The sequence below is a fragment of the Choloepus didactylus genome, chromosome 2 (genome assembly GCF_015220235.1).
Source record: "Choloepus didactylus isolate mChoDid1 chromosome 2, mChoDid1.pri, whole genome shotgun sequence".
Classification (NCBI taxonomy): Eukaryota; Metazoa; Chordata; class Mammalia; order Pilosa; family Megalonychidae; genus Choloepus; species Choloepus didactylus.
Window position 1 is genome coordinate 177,161,432 of NC_051308.1, and position 21,383 is coordinate 177,182,814.

Below are 21,383 nucleotides of genomic sequence, written 5' to 3' on the forward strand. Positions count from 1 at the left end.
GCCCCCAGAACACCCCACAGCCTTCTCGCAGCACCGCCATCAGTCGATTCCCTCCCATCACCACCACCACCCTCTCCACCGCCACCACCAAAAATCCCTCCTTTTCCCTCATCTTCCGGGTCTTGTGGTTCTAACCAGCGTGGCGTTGCGATTCTAAATATTTGCCTCCATAACATTCAGCCCGGTGTATAGTCAGTTCTTCCCACTGATTTCTCTTCAACTGAGTGCGCCCTCTGTTCCATATTTATCCCGATCTTCCAAATGAAGAATCTAAGGTTGAGGGGTTTCTTGAAGGGTGGTTAGTGAGAATTAAATAAAAAGGATACCTTTCCACTCCAAGAAAAAAAAACATCCACCTTTCTGGATTCTCTACAGCACTTTAACTCAGGTCTGCAAATTGTTGGGTCTGCTGTGCATCCCGTCCTTCGCTCAGCGGCGCCATCCCGCTACCCAGCGTCACAGTGTGTGTGTGTTCTCCCAGACTCACGCTGTTCATCCCGCTTAGGTACTTTCTGAGCATGGACCCTCCCCAGCGTCCTCCGCGGTCTCCATCTCCGAGGAGCAGCTGGCCAGGTGGATGCCCTGACTTACCCCTTGTAAAGTTAGGACCCGTCTCTCACTCTCCCTTTCTTCCTTCCTAGCCTACGCCTACCAACTGCTAAGTCCCGGGAAAGTTGCGCACGCAACTCCCCGCCAATTCCTGACAATGGGCAACTACTGCCTTGGCTTCAAGGAACAGCTGATGCGGCGGCTGCGGCCTTTGCCCACTCTGCTTACCATCCGCACTTTCATGCCCCAGAGAAGGAGCAAAGACTACCGCGTGGTGGTGGTCGGCCCCGCGGGCGTGGGCAAGAGCGCGCTGGTGCAGAGGTGGGTGCGCGGCACCTTCGGCGATGCCTACCTGCCAACCATCGAAGACACCTACCGCCAGGTGATGAGCTGCGACAACAGCGTGGGCGCTCTGCACATCACCGACACCGCTGGCAGCCACCGATACGCCGGCCTGAAGCGCCACGCTATTGCCAAGGGCCATGCGTTCATTCTGGTCTACTCGGTCACCAAGAAGCATACCCTGGAGAAACTGAAGCCCTTCTATGAGCTGATCCGCGAGATCAAAGGCAATAAACTGCACAAATGCCCCATCGTGCTGGTGGGCAACAAGAGTGATAAGAGCCACCGCCAGCTGGCGGCGAGGGATGGAGCCGCCTGCGCTCTCCAGTGGAATTGCGCCTTCTTGGAGACCTCCGCGAAGATGGATGTCAACGTGAGCGAGCTGTTCCTCATGCTGCTGACCCATGAGAAGAAGCCTGCTGGCTGCCTCCAGATCCCCCAGAAGAAAGCTGAGGTGCCCAAGGACACCGAGAAGCTGCTGGACAAATGCATCATCATGTGAGCTCTGGGCCTCAGGGGCCCGACCTGCCTCTCCATGTGCTGTGCAAAAAGCAGGGACTAATCCCAGTGTAATGTGTCGCCTGTATGTGATTGTTTTTTGTGTTTTCAAGTATGTCTCGTGGCTTAGGTTGTAAAACACATAGGTGTTAGTGAATGTCCCTTGTGAGTTAATAACTTTTCTTTTTCTCACCCAAGAGAATTCAAATTGCTAAACCATTAACATTTGACAAGGGAAAAATAAGGAGAGCATGATGCATTTAAAAGAAATAAAATCTGGGCAGAGGGACTTCAGAGAAAATGTTTTTAAAAAGAGAATAATATATGGAACTGAATTGAGAGATGCCACACTAGCAGTATTATTGTGTATTACTTTAATCATTTCAAGTCCTGTAACTGTCTGATATTTCCATAGTGTATTTGTTTAAGTAATGTGTTTGAGTAACAAAACTTTTGACAAATTGCTGTAAGAAAGATGCACTAAACAGGGAAAAGAAATGAATAATCTGTAGTTGATCACTGGGCTGGAAAAAATTGTGAGAGTGAAACCTGCTTACCAAAGATGTGCTAGTTGTTTCTTACATCACTTAAAAATGTTTGGGTACTCCACGTAGTTTTAAAAAAGTGTTGTGTGACTTAATAAAGCTATTTCTGTATGTAATCAACTGTAATAATTTCTTTTTCACCTGACAACAACAAAAAATTATCATTTCATTAGAATTTAGACCACATTTGGTAAATTTTCTAATAAGAATTTCACTCAAGAAGTTTGCCCTCATGAAAATGGCCAATAGACGGTTCTCAAGAGTTCCCTGCAATGCAGAGTTGAATTGTATCCATAACCTTTCCTGGACTGACATCCAGAAGAACTTGGAGGTAGCAGGTGAAAAAACAGACCTCAGCTTTTGGCTGTATCAAATGTCTTTCTCAGGAAATAATGGCTGCGTGAGGTGGGGACGGAAGTGAACGGTAAGTGGAGAAATGTGTGAGGTTTGAAATTTCAGAAAGTCTGGCTTAAGGAAAACATTTGAAAGACTAATTTTATACTTGAACATAAATTTTTTGAGTGAGGAAATACACATCTATGCATGCCCTTGCTTTGTAGTCTTTTTTCCCCCACTTTTTTAGAGTATCTCTTAATTAGGGTGGGTATTCCATAAAATTTTCATTATTCAACAAATATTTTTTGAGCAATTTGTTTCTTAAAATGGTTTTTTATGGCTTGTTTTCCAGGGAAGACATACAGTACTGGGAAGGAATCATAAAACTCTATTTCACAGTGGTATAGACAGACTTTTGAGCTTAGAAACCACCTTAGGTGTTCCATTTTAATCAAATATCTCAGATTTTCCCTAATCACTTTCAACCACAAGAAAATACCTAAGTGGTACTACCATATTGCTTTATATGTATTTTATTTTTAAAATAACAATTCTTAGCTAATGTCCCAAATGGAGTAATTCCATTCCTAAAAGGAAATACTCTAGGTTGGCTATTTTCCAGGAGAATTCCCCTTGAAAAAAGCCTTACGTTCACTGTTACTTCTTGTAGATGAACAAAGGGATTACTAAGGGTTTGAGTGTAAAATACTATCCATTTGAAAGGGAAGGACATGTTTTTAATGATGCAGGTAAGGTAGAGTAAAATATTAGAGCATTGCAAAATAATAGCAAACATTTATAGATAGCCAAAGTTTTACATTGTTATAGGAAGCATTTATACAATTTTTCTACATGCCAGACAATGTTCTACATTATATTATTTAATCTTCAGAACAATCCAGTGAAGTAGATACTGTAATGCCTACTTTGCAGAAGGAGACAGATAAATGTCATAAAACTAGTAAGTGGCAGGGCTAGGATGTGGAGCCAAGTGTTCTGCTTTAGAGTCTGTACTCTTAATCACTATGGTATATGACCTCTCCAAGAGGACCAGTCAAAGGATGAAAGTAGTAGCTATCCTTTCTCTTCTCCAATCATATTATACAGAGGAGGAAAAGGAAGCTCCCACAGACTTTCCCTAGAATCCAAATGGGAGGCAAAAGCAAATCAACTATTACAACATATAAAGGGTGTTTTAGAAACAGGGAAGGAAGCATTTCACATGGGGAGTCAGAAAAGTTCTCCCAGAAGAGATTACATGACTGAAATCTTTTAGATCCAATAGGAGTGAGATGAGGGAAGGAGAGAAAAAAGACACTTCAGGCATCTAGAACAGTGTGATCAAAGGCATGGACAAAGTATAGCTCTAAGAGATCACAGCATGTTTCCAGAAATGGATGGAGCAATTTATGGAAGTTGAGTCTGAAAATTTAGGGGTTAGGATTCATCTGTTGAAGGTAATGGGGAATTGCTAAAGGACTTAAGCAGACTTGATCATATGCATATTTTAAAAAGATTGCTCTGGAGTCTTTGTGAAAGATGTGCTGGAAAGAGGCAAGGAGACAAATGAGAAAGCTATTTGAATAGTCCAGGACTGAGATTTTGAGTAAATGCTCTAGGCATCACCAGGGGGAATGGAAGGAAAGGGATTTAGTAAGGAGAATGGCTGGAGCATGGTGATGTACTAGAGTTTGGATGAGAGGGAGAAAGTAAGGTGACTGATGTGTTTCTGAGTGGGATTTCTGGGTGAGTTATGGATGGGTCATTAACCAAGTTCAGAAATGAAGGAAGAAGAGCCTATTTAGGGGAATAGCTATATGCATACTCACATGTGGATAATAAGTTATATTTTTGACAACAGGTACTTATAGGACAGCGAGGTGGAGGATTCCAGGGAGGAACTGAACTGACCTTGGGAAAGGGAGACAATGATTTGTGAATTTTCAGGAAAAATCTTCTGGTAAGGCTATGGAGGCAAAGAAGAGAAAGCAAGATAATAGTACTCATGACAGAATTCTGGGGGACACAAGCACTTAGAAAGCTATCAACAGAGATCTGTTTCTAGCCAAGACGTTATAGCCCCATTCCTCCCAGGACCTCCCTCTTATACCTAAAAAAACTCTGGCCATAACACAAAAGGCACAGGAAAATACTTAAGGGTGGAGAGAAAGTAGACTGGTTAGAATCTTGGGCCTGGAGGAAGGACACAATGTTAGGTTTCCTGGCTTATCTGCCATATATCCTGAACACGCTGCTACAGATGCTGGAATGACCAACTGACAGACAAAAAAAAAATCCAGTTCCCCCTAGCCAAAGGATCAGGAAAATGATAACAACAGAACACCTTTTTGGCAATACCAGCCCTACTCCAGACAAACACCAAGAGGAGAAAAAACAAAAACAAAATACCCCTTCCCTTGCTCTCTACAGGGAGCTAATCTTCTACTCTGACTTCCCCTCCTGGTGTTGTCAGCACAGGACAGAGCAGGGAGCTAATCCTCTATCCCAGTGTGGCAAATTCCCTCAGCCATGTGGTATGAACAGGGCTAAGCAAGGAGCTAATGTTCCAATTTTCTCGATTTTCTTGCCATGCCTATGTCAGTGGGTGCTTGGTGGGGAGCTGAACTCCTATCCCCACGTGGCATTAAGGAAGACTGAAGGACCGGTGGAAACAGATCAAATTGGCATTCTAGTTTTCTCGGCCACCCTACCTCCATGTCAGCAGAGTGCAGTGGGGGAGCTGAGACTCCACATCCAACTGGCACCAGTAAGACTGAATGCAGCTGTGCAAGTTGAGTTAGTTGGCAGTCTGCTCATTCTCTCATGACTGAGGCCCACTGGGAAGCTGAGTTTATGTTCCAATTAGGCAGTACATGTCTGTGCTCCACATTTGCAGGGAAGGTGTCAGTGGAGCTGAGGGGAAGGCTTAACTTCTATTTCATCCTTCTGTTAAGAGGCAAGTGTGTCAGTACTCCACATTTGCTGGAGTGGTAAAGGTGGAGCCAAATGGAAGCTGAAAATACACACCTCCTGGCCCTCACACTACACCTCAATGGGAAGAATAGGTAGGATATACAATCTGATTATAATAATCAAAATGTCCTAGGTACAATAGAAACCATCATACCAAGAACCAAGAAAATCATAACCTGGTTGAAAAAGAGAAGGGAAAATCAACAGACACAAAGATAACCTAGATGTTTGTATTATCTGAATGGGATTTTAAAGCATCATCATAAAAATGTCTGAGCAAACGATAATGAATTCTCTTTAACAAATGAAAGAAAATAGAAAATCTTAAAGAACAGAATAAAAAATAAACAAATATAAATTATAGAACTGAACTATACAATAACCAAAATAAAAATATTACTGGATGTACCCAATGGTAGAGATTACAGACGATAGAATCAATGAACTTGAGGACAGATCAATAGAATTTAACAAATCTAAACAACAGAAAGAAAATAGATTAAAAAGAAATGAACAGAGCCTCAGGGAACTGTAGAATAATAACAAAAGATCTACAATTTACACTAATGAGAAAGAAACCTCATACCCATTCACATTCCCCCATTCCCCCAATCCCAGATCCCCTGGCAACCAGGTATCTATGCCTATTCTGGGCATTTCATATAAATAAAATTACATATTATGCAGACTTTTATGTCTGGTGTCTTTCAGTGAGCATAATGATTTCAACGTTCATCTATGTTGTGACATGTAAAAGTACTTCATTTCTCCTTACGGCCAAATAATATCCCATTATATGGGAATACCACATTTTTTAACAGTTCATCAATTTGTCAACCCATCAGCTGATGGACATTTGGGGTGTTTCCACTTTTTGGCTATTACCAAAATTCTGCTATGAATATTCAGTACAAAATGTTGTGTGGACATATTTTTTCAATTCTTTTGGGTATTGTTCTAATCTGATAAACCTGACGAAATGCAATGTACCAGAAATGGAGGGCTTTTAACAATGGAGATTTATTAGCTTATGAGTTTATAGTTGTTAGGCCATAAAAATGGCCAAATTAAGGCATCAACAGGATGACGTTGTTGTAAACTGTTCTCTCCATGCAGTAGCTACCACTGCAAGTACCCCACTCTCATGGCAGGCTACCACAGGGCCCAGTCCCTGGCTGGCTGCTGGTGACAAAAAGAGACATAAAATTCTCTCTCCCAACAACAGGGTGGGCACGACCAACAACTGATCATGACTTTCAATTAGCAAATTTGGATCACTGGTTCTCAGCTCTGAGGGCAGCTATAGTTTTAACTCACACTGACAAAGGCAGCAGCACCCATTGTTTCAACATCCCCCCACACAGTGGTGGAGGCAGTGCAGATTTAAAGATGCAGCACTTCCTTGGGGCTGTAGGGGACAGTTAGCTGAAGGGCTGCATTTGCTGGGCAGGCCAGGAAAGCTCAGCTTTCGGGAACCACTGGAGAAGATTTTGGAGCCCCTCCTGATCCCTTCCCTAGGGTACTTTGGAGCCAGTCAGCACCCACTTCATGGGTCCCTGGCTCTGTTATGGCTAGGAAAGACTGACTTGAGAAAGTCCTCTCTGGGTGCCCCTCCTCCCAGAATTTACCCACCAGGAAAAAGCAGCTTGAGACAACAAAAGGAGTGTAAAGATCTATAGAGGCAGATTGTCTGGGACAAAGCCTTCCTGGTGTCTAATACTCAGGAGAGAGAGGTTTGTCTCCTGAGAAACAGAGGGGACAACCAAACTCTTGTAAACAGGGGAACTCCAAAACAACTAACAAGCAAAAGCCCAGGACAAGAAAGAGGCCAAAATGACAGGGAAAACCTTGCATGCTGCCTTTGTCTTCAGCAGGACAGCCAATGAACAATGACAACAAAAAAATCTCAGACTTATCACCAGATGATTAGAACACCAAGGAAGAGACATTCCAGGGAGTAAATCACAGAGTTAATATTCTAAAATATTAAAAAGTACAATGTGCAAGAAGAGTACGAGACAAACCAAGGAACAGGAAATGACAGCCCATCCTAAAGAAGAGTATAAAAATACAGAAAACTCCAATGAAGAAGATGAGAATGCGGGCATACCAAACAAAGCCTTTAAAAAAGTAATCTTAAAAATGCTCAAAGAGATGAAGGAAAATACAGAGGAAGAACTAAAGGATATCAGAAAAATAAAGAATGAACAATGTGAGAGTTACATAAAGAGATAGAAATTTTAAAAGGAAGTGAACACAACTATCGGAGTTGAAGACTGCAATAACTGAAAGGAAAGATGCCCAAGAGGATATCAAAAGCAGACTGGAGCTGGCAGAAAAAAGAAACAGTGAACATGAAGACAAGACAATTGAAATGAGTCAGGCTGAGGAGCAGAAAGAATAAAGAATTATTAAAAGTGACAATAGCCCATGACAGCTATGAGACACCATCAAACACACCAATGTATGCATTATGGTAGTTCCAGAAGGAGAAGAAAAAGAGAAAGGGGCAGAAGGAATAGTCAAAGAAATAATGACAGAGAGTTTCCCAAACTTAGCAAAAGACATAAATATGAACATCCAAGAAGTGCAGAAAACGGCAAACAGGATACACACAAAGAAAAATGGCACCCCATTATATATTTATTACACTATCAAATGTTAAGGACCAAGAGAGTATTCTGAAAGCTGCAAGAGAAAAGCAACATGTTACATATATGGGAGTCTCAATTAGACTGAGGGCTGATTTCTCATCAGAAACTATGGAGGCAAGAAGGCAGTGGGTTGAAGTTCTTAAAGTGCTGAAAGTAAACAATTGCAAGCCAAGAGTTTTCTATCTGGCAACGCTCTCTCAAAAATGAGAGATTAAGACGTTTTCAGATAAACAAAAACTGAGAGTGTTCATCACCACTAGACCAGCCCTACAAGCAATGCTAAAAGGGGTTCTTCAAGCTGAAAGGAAATACAGTAGGCATTTGATGAAAACAGCAAAAAGAAATAAAGACCTGCAGTAAAGGTAACCATTTGGATAATTATAAATGCCAGTAATATTGTTGTTCTAGTTTGCTAATGCTGCTGGAAAGCAAAACACCAGATATGGATTGGCTTTTATAAAAGGGGGTTTATTTGGTTACACAGTTACAGTCTTAAGGCCATGATGTGCCCAAGGTAACACATCAGCAATCGGGTTCCTTCACTGGAGGGTGGCCAATGGTGTCTGGAAAACCTGTGTTAGCTGGGAAGGCACGTGGCTGGCGTCTGCTCCAATATTTTGGTTTAAAATGGCTTTCTCCCAGGACATTCCTCTCTAAGCTGCAGTTTCTCAAAAATTTCACTCTTAGTTGCACTTGGGGTATTTGTCCTCTCTCAGCTTCTCCAGAGCAAGTCTCTGCTTTCACCAGCTGTCTTCAAACTCTCTCTCATCTGCAGCTGCTGTGCTTTCTTCAAAGTGTCCCTCTTGGCTGTAGCTACACTGCAAACAATCACTCACAGCTGCACTGAGTTCCTTCTGTTTGTCAGCTCATGTATATGGCTCCACTGATCAAGGCCCACCTTGAATGGGTGGGGCCATGCCTCCATGGAAATATCTCATCAGTTATCACCCACAGATGGGTGGGGTTCATCTCCATGGAAACACTCAAAGAATTACAGTCTAATTAACACTTACAGGTCTGCCCACACAAGATTACATCAAAGATAATGGCATTTGAGGGGACATAATACATTCAAACTGGCACAACTGTACATTGCATTTTTTGGTATATAAGTCCTCTTCATACTTCCTACAGGGACTAAGATGCAAATGCAGAAAAAGCAATAATAAATCAAGGTTTTAGGACATACAATGTACCAAGAAGAAAGTGGTAACCAATATAAAAAACATGAGGGGGCAAAAGGGACCAAAAAAATATATGAATGCAAATGAAATTCAGTTGGTATCAAAACAAAAATGATTGTTATATATTTAGGATGTTAAATTTTAACCCATAGTAACCACACAGAAAATAGATGAAAAACATATCCAGATGACATCAGAAGACATTCAATGTGGTGCAATCCAAAAAATCAAATTAATATAATAGTAGGCTTTACTGGAAGTAAGGAATAAAATAGTTATGACTTACAAAGGCTTAAGAGCAAAATGGCAGAAGAAAGTACTGTATTATCATTAGTGAATTTAAATGTAAATGGATTAAACTCTCTACTCAAAAGGCAGAGATTGGCAGAATTGATAAAAAATTATGAACCAATTATATTCTGTCTGCAAGACATTCATCTTAAAGGCATGCTGAGGATGAAAGGAAGGAAAAACATACATGCAAGTGGTAAATGAAAGAGTGCTGGGGTGGCAACACCAATATTGCAAAAATAGACTTTAATCAAAAACAGTTATGAGGGACAAAGTTAGTCATTATATATTGATAAAGGAGACAATTCAACCAGAAGAGGTAAGAATTATAAATATATATGCACCTAACAGCAGAGCCCCAAAATATATTAAGCAAATACTGACAGATTTGAAAGAAGAAATTCATGGTTATACATTAATAATAGGAGACTTCACACGTCACTCTCATAATGGATAGAACATCTCATCAAAAGATCGGTAAAGAAGTACAGAACTTCAGTGATACACTAAATAAACTAGATCTAACATACATACTTACAACACTGCATCCAATGAAAACAAAATTCACATTTTTCTTGACTGCACATGGACCATACTCCAGGAGAGATCACATATTAGTTCACAAAACAAGTCTCAATAAATTCAGATATACGGAAATCATACAATGTATGCTCTCTGACCACAAAATAAGAAAGCAACAAATCAATAACACAGGTAGAAATGGAAAAATAACAAATATTCAGAAATTAAACAACTACTCTTTGAAAACCAATGGTTTAAAGAGGAAATTACAAGCCAAATTAGGAAATATCTTGAGGTGAATAGAGAATGAAAATACAACATACCAAAATGTAAGGGATGCAGTGGAGACAGTGCTGAGAGAAGTGTATAGCTCTAAATGCTTACATTAAAAAAGAAGAAAGACTTGTAAATAATCATAAAATTTGGAGAACTAGAAAAGAAGAGCAAACTTAACCTAAAGCAAGTAGAAGGAAGGAAATTACAAAATTTAATGCAAAGATAAATGAAATAGAGACCAAAAAACAATAGAATGAACAAAACCAAAAGTTCGCTCTTCGAAAATATCAGTAAAATCCACAAACCTTTAGATAGACTGACAAATAAAACAGAGAGAGGACACAAATAAGTAAAATCAGCAATGAAAAAGGGGGGAGCATTACTACCAACCTCATTGAAATAAAATGGACTATAAGAGGATACTATGAACAACTGTATGCCAAGATAATCTAGATGAAGAGAAGTTCTCAGAAACACATAAACTACCTACATTGATTCAAAAAGAAATAGAAAAACTGGGTGGAGCAAGATAGTGGCATAGAGAAGTGTGGAATTTAGTTAGTCCTCTAGAGCAACTCGTAAAAAAACAGGAACAACTAGTAAATACTCTGGAACAACTGTTGGGAGACATCTGTGAATGGACACACATCATACACCAGTCTGGAATGGGTGGAGCAGCTGAGATTGTAGCTCAGAATCATAAGTAAAGCTCCAAAAACCCAGAGCAGGAGCCCCTCCCACCTTGGACAGCTGAGCTCAAATATTGCAGTGTAGAAAAAAGAAAGAGGTTACAGGGAAACTAACTCAACTGAGCTGCAATTGCAGCTTTAATTAACACTTTTGAACTACTGAGTACAAGCTACAAGCATAGAACAGATAGGGAAGCAGAGTCCTTCCAGCAGGGAGGAGGCAGGGCTGACAGGAAAATAAAAGATAAATAAATACAAACAGAGTCTGTTAGAGACACTGACCTCAGAATAATGGAAGCAGCTGTGTCCCAATGAAACTGAGAGACTGGGGGCTGGCTCTGAAAAGGGGCTTCTGCTATTTTTCCATTTTTTTTTCTCATTCTAAGCAGCCCATTAGAGAAAGTTTTGGGCATCTTCATTTTTTGGGCTGACCCAGACAAATGTGCAGTTCACAGACCCAGAAAGACAAAAGAGGAATTCCAATGGAGGGATAACTCCCTAGAGGGTGTGACCAGCTCAAGTGGCTGCCCTCCCTCACAGAATTCAGATTCAAGGGCCTGGGGGAAAACATTCAAACAAACCAGAAACAACTTAAACTTGGCTTCTGACACACCTGCCCCTCCCCAGGTCAGGGTCCACTGTGAATTAAAGGAACGACTGTACCTCTTTACAGTGGTGGGGAGCTGGGGCTGACAAGTGCCACGTGCTGGGGATAGGGGAAGCACAGAGACTAGAGACCTCACAGGAAAGTCTGCCAATCTTCTAGGACCCACCCTCAGGGAAACCTAATACTGAATACACAGCCTTCTCCTGAGACCTGAGCCCCTCTGATCTGGGAAAATCTGATGGGGCATTCAAGGAAAACAAATGTCTAGACAACAGAGAATGAAAAATCACCCTAGGAAAAATGAAGATATGGCCCAGTCAAAGGAGCAAATTTACACTTCAAATGAGATACAGGAATTGAAACAACTAATTATTAGTCAAACAAATCTCTTAAATCAATTAAAAAAATCAATCCAAAACCAATTCAGTGAGTTGAGGGAAGATAAGGAAAAAGAGATGAAGGATATAAAGAAGACATTGGGCAAACACAAGGAAGAAATTGAGAGCTTGAAAAAAGAATTGGCAGAATTTATGGGAATGAAAAGCACAACAAAAGAGATGAAGGACACAATGGTGACATACATCAGCAGATTTCAAGAGGCAGAAGAAAAGATTCACGAACTGGAGAACAGGACATCTGAAACTCTACACACAAAAGAACAGATGGGGAAAAGAATGGAGAGTTATGAGCAACGTCTTAGGGAACTGAGTGACAACATGAAACACATGAATATACACACCATGGGTGTCCCAGAAGGGGAAGAGAAGGGAATAGGGGCAGAGGCAGTAATGGGGAAATAATCACTGAAAATTTCCCATCCCTTATGAAAGACACAAAATTACAGTTCTAAGAAGTGCAATAAACTCAAAACAGAATAGATGTGAATAGACTTACACCAAGACACTTAATAATCAGATTATCAAATGTCAAAGACAAAGAGAGAATTCTGGTAGCAGCAAGAGAAAAATGATCCATCACATACTAGGGAAGATTGGTAAGACTATATGCAGATTTATCAGTAGAAACCATGGAGGTGAGAAGACGGTGGTTTGATATATTTAAGATATTAAAAAAAAAAGAAAAAAAACCACCAACCAAAAATTTTATATCTGGAAAAACTGTCCTTTAAATGTGAGGGAGAGTTTTAAATATTCTCAGAGAAACAGACAATGAGACAGTTTGTGAACAAGATGACTACTCCACAGGAAATGTTAAAGGGAGCACTACAGACAGATAGGAAAAGACAGGAGAGAGAGGTTTGGAGAACAATGTTGGGAGATGGCAATACAATAATGTAAGTACACCGAAAAAAGACGAATGTGAGTATGGTTGAAAGAGAAAGGTTAGGGACATGTAGGAAACCAGAAGGAAAGGTAGAAGATAAAGACTGGGACTGTGTGGCTTAGTGAAACCTAGAGCGGTCAATGAATGTGATAAAACAGAAAAATATGGTTTTCAATGAGGTAGATCAAATGAATATCAACTTTGCAAGGTGTTAAAAAGGGGTTGGTATTGGGGGAAAAAACAATCAATGGGAGCTAGAGCCTAGAGTTAACAGTAACATTGCAATATGCTATCTTTAATGACAACAAAGGTAATACACCAAAGCTAAATCCCAATAAGAGGAGGACAAACGAGTGGGGTATGGGATTCTTGGCATTAGTGTTGCTGCCTGACTTCTCCTATCGTATTTAATTTTATTTTCACCTTTTCTTTTGAGGCTATTTAGTTGCCATTTTTTCTTTTGTTTTTTTTACCTTTCATTTTGCCTCTTCCTTTTTTCTTTGTGGCTATATCTTACTTTATTTTTACTTTTCCTTTTATCCTTCTTATTATTCTTTTGTTTCAATTCTCCTTTTTATGGGTAATGAACATGTGTAAGTGCTAATTGTGGTGATGAATACACAACCATATGATGATACTGTAAATGGTTGCACACCCTGGATGGTTGTATGGGATTTGAATATATCCCTATAAAATTGCAGGGAAAAAGTAAACAGTGCTAGAGAGAACTTGGAGGGGGAGATGTATGTATTCACTGTTGGTGGGGAAGTAGAATGGTGTAGCCTATCTGGAGGACAGTATGGTGGTCCCACAAGAACTAGGTATGTGAGGATTTCAAGGTCCTGCAACCTCAGTATGGGGTATATGCTTGGAAGATCAGAGAGGAACAGAATGGTGAACTGTAGTGTATGCAAACAATAGAATATTGACTGGCTACAAGAAGAAATGAAGCTATGAGACATGCAATTGGGTGAATGGATCTTGGGTACAACATTTTGAGTGAAGCACGCCAGAAACAAGAGGATAAACATTTTAATACCTCACTAAAATGGACTAACTATAATATGTAAACTCTGAGAAATGAATCTTAGAGCACAGCTTATCAAGGAAATGTTTATTGTAATGGTCCCTAGATTGTAAGCTCTTACAGCAGTCACATCAATACCTAAGTTGTAATGGTTCTCTCTAAATCCTGAGATGCTGAGCTCTTTGTGTATAACCTGGTCAGTCTCCGGAAACTTTGGGTATCTGTGTGATACATCAAACTCTGAGCTAGAACTTGGCATCTATAAATGTCAGTATTACCCCATAGGACAATTGTTGAAAGAGCTGAAAAAGAATTCAGACTTTAATTAGAGATATGAATGAAGAGAATCTGGTTAGGACTAAGGCAAATCAGGCCCAAGGTTAAAGGAGGATACTGACTGAGTTTTAAAACTGCAACTTATGTGTGAGACCAAGGGAGGAGATGTTTATCTGGTGCAGGATTTTTATTTTATGTAGCACAACAGATAATTTAACTTGTACGATCAATTTGTTTGAACACCATAGGTGCATGGAGCTTTGAATGGGAAGTGAGATTTGGTGAGTTTGTACAGGCTGGGGTGAAATCCCAGTACATCCCAGAGAGATATGGGCAGAGAGTAAAAGTGCATTTGTGGGGCTCCCTGAGGATTTTCCCCACCTAAGCTTTTGCTGATTTTGCCGCAAACATTACAGACTGCCAGTTTGGTAGGCCAAGCCCTCACTCAAGGGGCTTTCCCCTCTAAGGCTAGTTGCTGCAAGGGAAAGGCAAAGCCCACTTATATTTGTGCCTAGGAGTCCCCCCCAGAGAACCTCTTTGTTGTTCAGATGGGGCCCCCCTCTCTCTAAGCCCACTCAGCAGGTGAACTCACTGCCCACCCCCCTACATGGGACATGACTCCCAGGTGTGTGAATCCCCAGGCAACATCCTAGAGATGAGCCTGGACCCAGCACTGTGGGATTGAGTGGATTTTTTGACCAAAAGGGGAAAGAGAGACAAAACAAAATAAGGTTCCAGTGGCTGAGAGATTTCAAATGGAGGAGAGAGGTCAATCTGGAGGATATTCTTATGTGCTATTTAGATATCACCTTTCAGTCTTTAGTGTGTTAGAATGGCTAGACTGAAATACCTGAAGCTGTCAAACTGCAATCCAGTGACCTTGATTCTTGAAGACAAATGTATAACTATGAAGATTGCATGTGTGACTGTGTGACTGTGAGAATTTTGTGGCTCAGACTCCCTTTATCCAGTGTATGGAAAGAAGAGTGGAAAAATGGGGGCAAAAACTAGATGAAGAATAGGGTGGGGTGGAGGAGATGGAAAGAGTTAGGGGTTCTTTTTTGCTTTCATTTCTATTTTGGAGTAAAGAAAAGTTTAAAAAATTGATTGTGGTGATGAAAGCATAACTGTATGATGGTGCTGTGAATAACTGATTGTACACTGTGGATGACTGTAGGGTGTGTGAATATATCTCAATTAAACTGTATTGAAAAGTAAATGAACAATGGGAGAAGAGGGGAATGGGATGTTTTGGATGTTCTTTTTTATTTTAATTTTTATTTTACTTTTTGGAGTAATGAAAGTGTTCAAAGTTTGATTGTGGTGATGAAAGCACAACTATATGACAATACTGTGAACAACCGATCGTACACTTTGAATGACTGTATGTTATGTGATTATATCTCAACAAAATTGTATTTTAAAAAGAGGAAATAGAAGATCTCGATAATTGAATTAATAATAAAAAGATTGAATCAGTCATCAGATAACTCCAAGCTAGGAACAGACAGTTTCACTGCAGAATTTTACCAAACATTCTAAGAAGACTTAACTCCACTCTTGCTCAAAATCTCCCAAAACACTGAAGAGGAAGGAACACTCCTGAATTCATTCCATGAGGCAAACATCTCCTCATACCAAAGCTGGATACAGATACCACAAGAAAGGAAAACTAAGACTGATATCTCTTATGATTATAGATACAAAAAGATTTTAAAAATTACTAGCAAACCAAATCCAAGAGCACATTAAAAGAATTATACACCATGGTCAAATATACATCCCTGGTATGCAATGGTGGGTCAACTTAAGAAAATCAATTAATGAAATACACCACATTAACAGAATGAATTAAATGATGCAGAAAAGTAATTTACAAAACACACCACCCTTTCTTGATAAAAACACTTAGAACACTAGAAATACAAGGAAACTTACTCAATGTGGTACAGAGTATATTTGGAAAGCCCACAGCTGACATCATACTAAATAGTGAAAGACTGAAAACCTTCACTCTGAGATCAGGTACAGGACAACTTTGCCCACTATCACCACTATTATTCATCAGTGCACTGGAAGTTCTTGCCAGAGCTGTTAGGCAAGAAAAAGAACTGATAGCATTCAAATTGGAAAGGAAGAAGTAAAACTTTCCCTATTTGCAGGTGATATGATCCTATCTACAGAAAATCCTGAAAAATCTACAACAAAGTCCCTAGAGGTAATAAATAAATAGCAAAGTGGCAGGGTACATGATTAACACCCAAAAACTGGTAGTGTTTCTCTACACAAGCAATGAACAATTGGAAGAAGAAATCAAGGGAAGAAAATCCATTTACAATAGCAACTAAAGAATCATTGATCTATGAATCAATATAAGCAAGGATGTAAAGAAATTAAAGAAATAAATAAATGCAAGGACATTCCATGTTCATGGATTGGAAGACTGAATATCATTTAGATGTCAGTACTACCAAATGTAATTATAGATTCAATGCAACCCCAAGCAACATTCCAACATATCCATTCTTCTTTGCAGAAATGGATAAGCCAATCATCAAATTTATGTGGAAGGTAGGGGCCCAAATAGCTAAAGCCATATTGAAAAGGAAGAATGGAGTTGGAGGACACACTTCTCCCAATCTTTAAACGTATTACAAATGCACAGTAATCAAAACAGCCTGTTAGTGGCACAAGGATAGACATATAGACCAATGGAATCAAACTGAAAGCTCAGAAATCAACCCTCACATTTATGGCCAAATGATTTTTGACAAAGTGGAAAAGACTACTCAAGGGGGAAAGAATAACAAGTGTTGCTGGGAAAACTGGATCTCCATTTGCACACACCCAAAAAAAGGAGGACCCCTACCTCACACCATATACAAAAATCAACTCAAAATCAAAGACCTTCAAATAAGAACTGGAACAATCAAACTCCTAGAAGAAAACTTACGGAAGCATCTTCAGGACCTTGGGTTAGGCAATGGTTTTTTAAACTTTAAACGCAATCACAAGCAACAAAAGAAAAAAAAATAGATAAATGGGGCCTCATCAAAACTAAACACTTTTTTCCCTCAAAGGACTTTATCATGAAAGTAAAACAACAACCTACTAAGTGGGAGAAAATATTTGGAAACCATATATTCAATAAGGGTTTAATATCCAGAATATATAAAGAAACAACAAAAAAGACAAAGAGCCCAATTTAAAAATATGCAAAAGACTCGAATAGATACTGCCCAAAGAAGATATACAAATGGCCAGAAGGCACATGAATAGATGTTCTACTTCATGAGCCATCAAAGAAATGCAAATCAAAACGACAATGAGATAATGTTTCACACCCATTAGAAAGGCTACTATTTTTAAAAAAGGAAAACTAGTGTTGCAGAGGATGTGGAGAAATAGGAACACTCAGTCACTGCTCGTGGCAATGGAAAATGGTGCAGCTGCTATGGAAGACACTTTGGAGGTTTCCTGAAAGCTAAGTATTGAACTACCATGTGACCTGGCAATCCCACTACTAGGTATACACCCCAAACAATGGAAAGCAGGGCTTCAACCAGATGTTTTCACACTAATGTTCTTAGGAGCATTATCACCATTGCCAAAAGATGGAAGTAACCCAAGTGTCCATCAACCCATGAATGGATAAATGAAATGTGTTGTATACATACAATGCAATATTATTTAGTCATAAAAAGAAACAAAGTCATGCTACATGTGACAATATGGATAAACTTTGAAGACATCATGTAGAGTGAAATAAGCCAGATGTAAAAGAATAAATATTGTATGATGTCACCGACTTGAAACAATTAGAATAAACAAACTCATAGAGTCAGAATCTAGAACATAGGTTACCAGGGGGTGGGGTAGTGCTAGGGAATGGGAAGTTATGGCTTAAAATGTATAGCATTCCTATTTAGAATGATGGAAATATTTTCGTAATGGATGGTGGTGATGGTAGCAGAACACTGTGAACACAATTAACAGCACTGAAATATATATCTGAATATGGTTAAAAGGGGAAAATGTTAGATTGTACATATTGTAACAGAATAAAAATCTTTAAAAATCCATGGAACTACACTACAAAAACAGTGAACCATAAGTCAAACCATGGACTCTCATTAATACTACAATTATAAAAGGTGCTATGATCAATTGTAACAAATGTTCCACTCCAATGCAAGTTGGCTTGTGTGGGGTGGCATGTGGGAATCCTGTACATTATATAGTGTTTTGTAAACCCACAACTTCTCTAATAACTTAAAAAATATATATATCCCCAGAGCTACTGTAAAGAAAAAAAAAAGAATACAGACACGTAGGCCTGATCTCCAATTTCTGATTCTGTAAGTCTGTGGTTGATAGTTTTAACAAGCATCCCAGGTGATTCCACAGCTTGCAAAGCACTCCAGGTGCCTGATGAAGGTATTAACCTTGGCTGGAGGAAAGAGAATGTTGGAAGATGTCTTGGGGCAGGCGCTGTGCTGGTGGAGTTTTGTCTGGTGGCCTCCTTTCTCTAAGGGTAGGAGATGCTACCTCCTGGGAGCAACCAGCTATTTGGAGCACTGGAGCACAAGGAGAGGCAGAAAGGGTGAGAACAGGCACGGTAAGAATGGGAGAAAGAGCTTACAGGAGGATAAGGAAGGGAGTGTTAAGCAGCCCTGATCCTGTAAATCAAAAGTTGCAAAGAAGATACTTACCGTGAAGGGTGGGGAACACAGCTATTATCAGTTTTTTTACAGAGCTTTAAAAAAAAAAAAAAAAAAAAGATAAGCCGGCAAGAAACTGAATGTCAAGGGACTCCTAAATTTATAATTGTGAAGGTCTTCACATCACCCATGTGTCTCTCCTAGAGAAGCATTGTGGTACTAATGCACAAGTCCTGGAGTTAGGCAGACCCAGCCACTGAGCTAACCTCACTAGGCCCTGTCCCTGCATCTGTAAAACAGAGATAGTAATAGTCTGCTGTTCCTAGAATTACAGTAAGGCATAAATCAATTAACTCATTTAAAACTCTGCCTGGCTCTTGGTGAATATCCTAAGAAATGTTAGCTCACTCACATTCCACCGACAATACTTTCTTTGGATATTGTGCTCAAACATTCCTAAAGTGTTTTCACACAAATAATGCAATTAATCTTACTTCATTCATAGATACTATTGTCCCCATTTTATAGATGAAGAAACTGAGTGTGCAAAGAAAACAAGTTGTTTGCTTAAGTTCACATAACCAGGTCTCTAAACCCCAGCTGCATTTTCTGCATGTTTATGTGCCAGGTTTGGGGGAAGGTGATTTTTCATACATGATCATTTACCTTGTATTAAAGAAACTGGGGATAAAGGCCAAACTATAAATAGGTAGTGGAAGCAGGACTAGATAGAGAGGAAGTGAGGCTGGCTTCAGAGCTGGTACTTCTTCAAATATTCCCATCTCTCAGGATGGAAAGTGCTTTCCACCACACCATCTCAGCATCCTCTGAGTGCTAATGCAGACACTCCCTGGCATTTGGGAGGGTCTCAGAGATAAACAAATCTCTGTCCTGTCTGAGAAAATCTTCTATCTCTGTGGATAATATAAAACAAGTGCACACTTAGCTGTGATATGAAGTGACTAGGTACTGTGGTAGCTCACTGGAGAAAAGAATTTCTTCCAGCTGGAAGTAACACCAGCTGGAGGTGCCATTTGGAGGCGAGCTTGAGGGGAGAGGGGTTTAAGGCTATTGAAGGGATGAGGGAGGCGGCTTCCAAGCAGTTGGAATAGCATGAGCTGAGTGGAGAAGCTGAGACCTGGGGAACCCCCAGGAATAGTTCATTATTCAGCCAGAGGGCAGGAGGCTATGGAGTAAGATTGGAAAGGGAATTGGGAACCTGTTTTTTAAGGAGCTGGGAGCATGAAGAGTTTGTACTTAATTCTGAAGGCAATGGGGAGCCATCAGAGCTTGTTTGTTTGTTTGAAAGTGCTTTTTTAAATTATACATTTTAGTTTGAGATGATTGTAGATTCACATGCAGTTGTAAGAATCAGTACAGAGAAATTCAGTGTACCCTTTGCCCAGTTTCCTCTGACAGTAACATCTTGCAAAGCTGTATCATAACCAGGACATTAACATTGATACCATCCATTGACCTTAATCCCATTGCCTCAGTTTTGGCACTCATTTGTGTGTGTGTTTAGTCCTATGAAATTCTATCACATGAAGTTTTGTGTCTACAACCATAGTCAAGATAGAACATTTCCGTCACCACAAGAATTCCTCATCTTGCGGCTTTATAGCCATACTTCCCCCCTTCTCATCTCCCCTCCCCTAATACACCATATCTATATTTTTGTTTTTTCTAGAATGTTGTATCAGTGAAATCATGCACTATGTAATCTCCCAGAATATGCTTTTTTCACTCTGCATAATTCCCTTGAGATTCATCTAGCTGTTAGGTATATCAGTAGGTCATTTCTCATTGTTGAGTAGTATTCCATGGTATGGATGTCGCATAGTTTGCTTAACTGTTCACTTCTTGGAAGGACATCTGAGTTGTTTTCAAATTTGGCTATTATTAATGATTAATTATTTTTAATTAATACACTGAATATTTCTGGGTTTTGTGTGAATATCCATTTTCATTTCTCTGTAATAATTACGCAATAATACAACTGCTGGGTTGTATGTTGAATTGCATGTGTAGTTTTATAACTGCTAAACTGTTTTCCAGAGGGGCTGTACCATTTTACATTCCCACTGGCAATGTATAAGTGATCCAGTGTCTTTGCATCCTCACCAGCATTTATTATCACTACTTTTAGCCATTTGGATAGTTGTTTAGTGATATCTCAATGGGCTTTTAAGTTGCGTTTCTCTAATTAATGGCTAATGATGTAGAACTCTTTTCATACAATTATTTGCCATCTGTATATCTTCTTCAGAAAAATGTTTGTTCATGTCTTTTTCCCATTTTCTAATTGGATTATTTTTAAATGTTGAGTTTTGAGAGTTCACTATATATCTGTGCCAGATATGTAGTTTCCAAATATTTTCTCCCAGTCTCTACATTATCTTTTCATTTTCTTTACAGGGTCTTTTAAAGAGCAAATGTTTTGAATTTTGGTGAGATCTGATTTATCAGTTTTTCTTTGATGGTCATGCTATTTGTGTCGAGTTTAGGAAGTTTTGCCTAGCCCTAAATCCTAAAGATTTTCTTGTACTTACTTTCTTCCTAATGGTTTGATGAACTTACATCTATGTCCATGATCCATCTTAATTTAGTTTTAATATAAAATGTGAAGCTTTGATCAAGGTTCTTTTTTTTTTTTTTTCTGACTGTGG

General features: G+C 39.5%; 1 protein-coding gene across 1 annotated transcript; it reads left to right on the top strand.

Annotated features, from left to right (window-relative positions):
- The first annotated feature begins 706 nt into the window (after positions 1 to 706).
- Positions 707 to 1,393, top strand: LOC119518944 (GTP-binding protein Di-Ras3-like). The gene has a single exon (XM_037816392.1). It carries the CDS (start codon positions 707 to 709, stop codon positions 1,391 to 1,393), a length of 687 nt encoding a protein of 228 aa, XP_037672320.1.
- Positions 1,394 to 21,383: the final 19,990 nt, after the last annotated feature.

Coding starts and splice junctions, on each gene's coding strand:
- LOC119518944 (XM_037816392.1), top strand. CDS start 707: ATGGGCAACTACTGCCTTGGCTTCAAGGAACAGCTGATGCGGCGGCTG.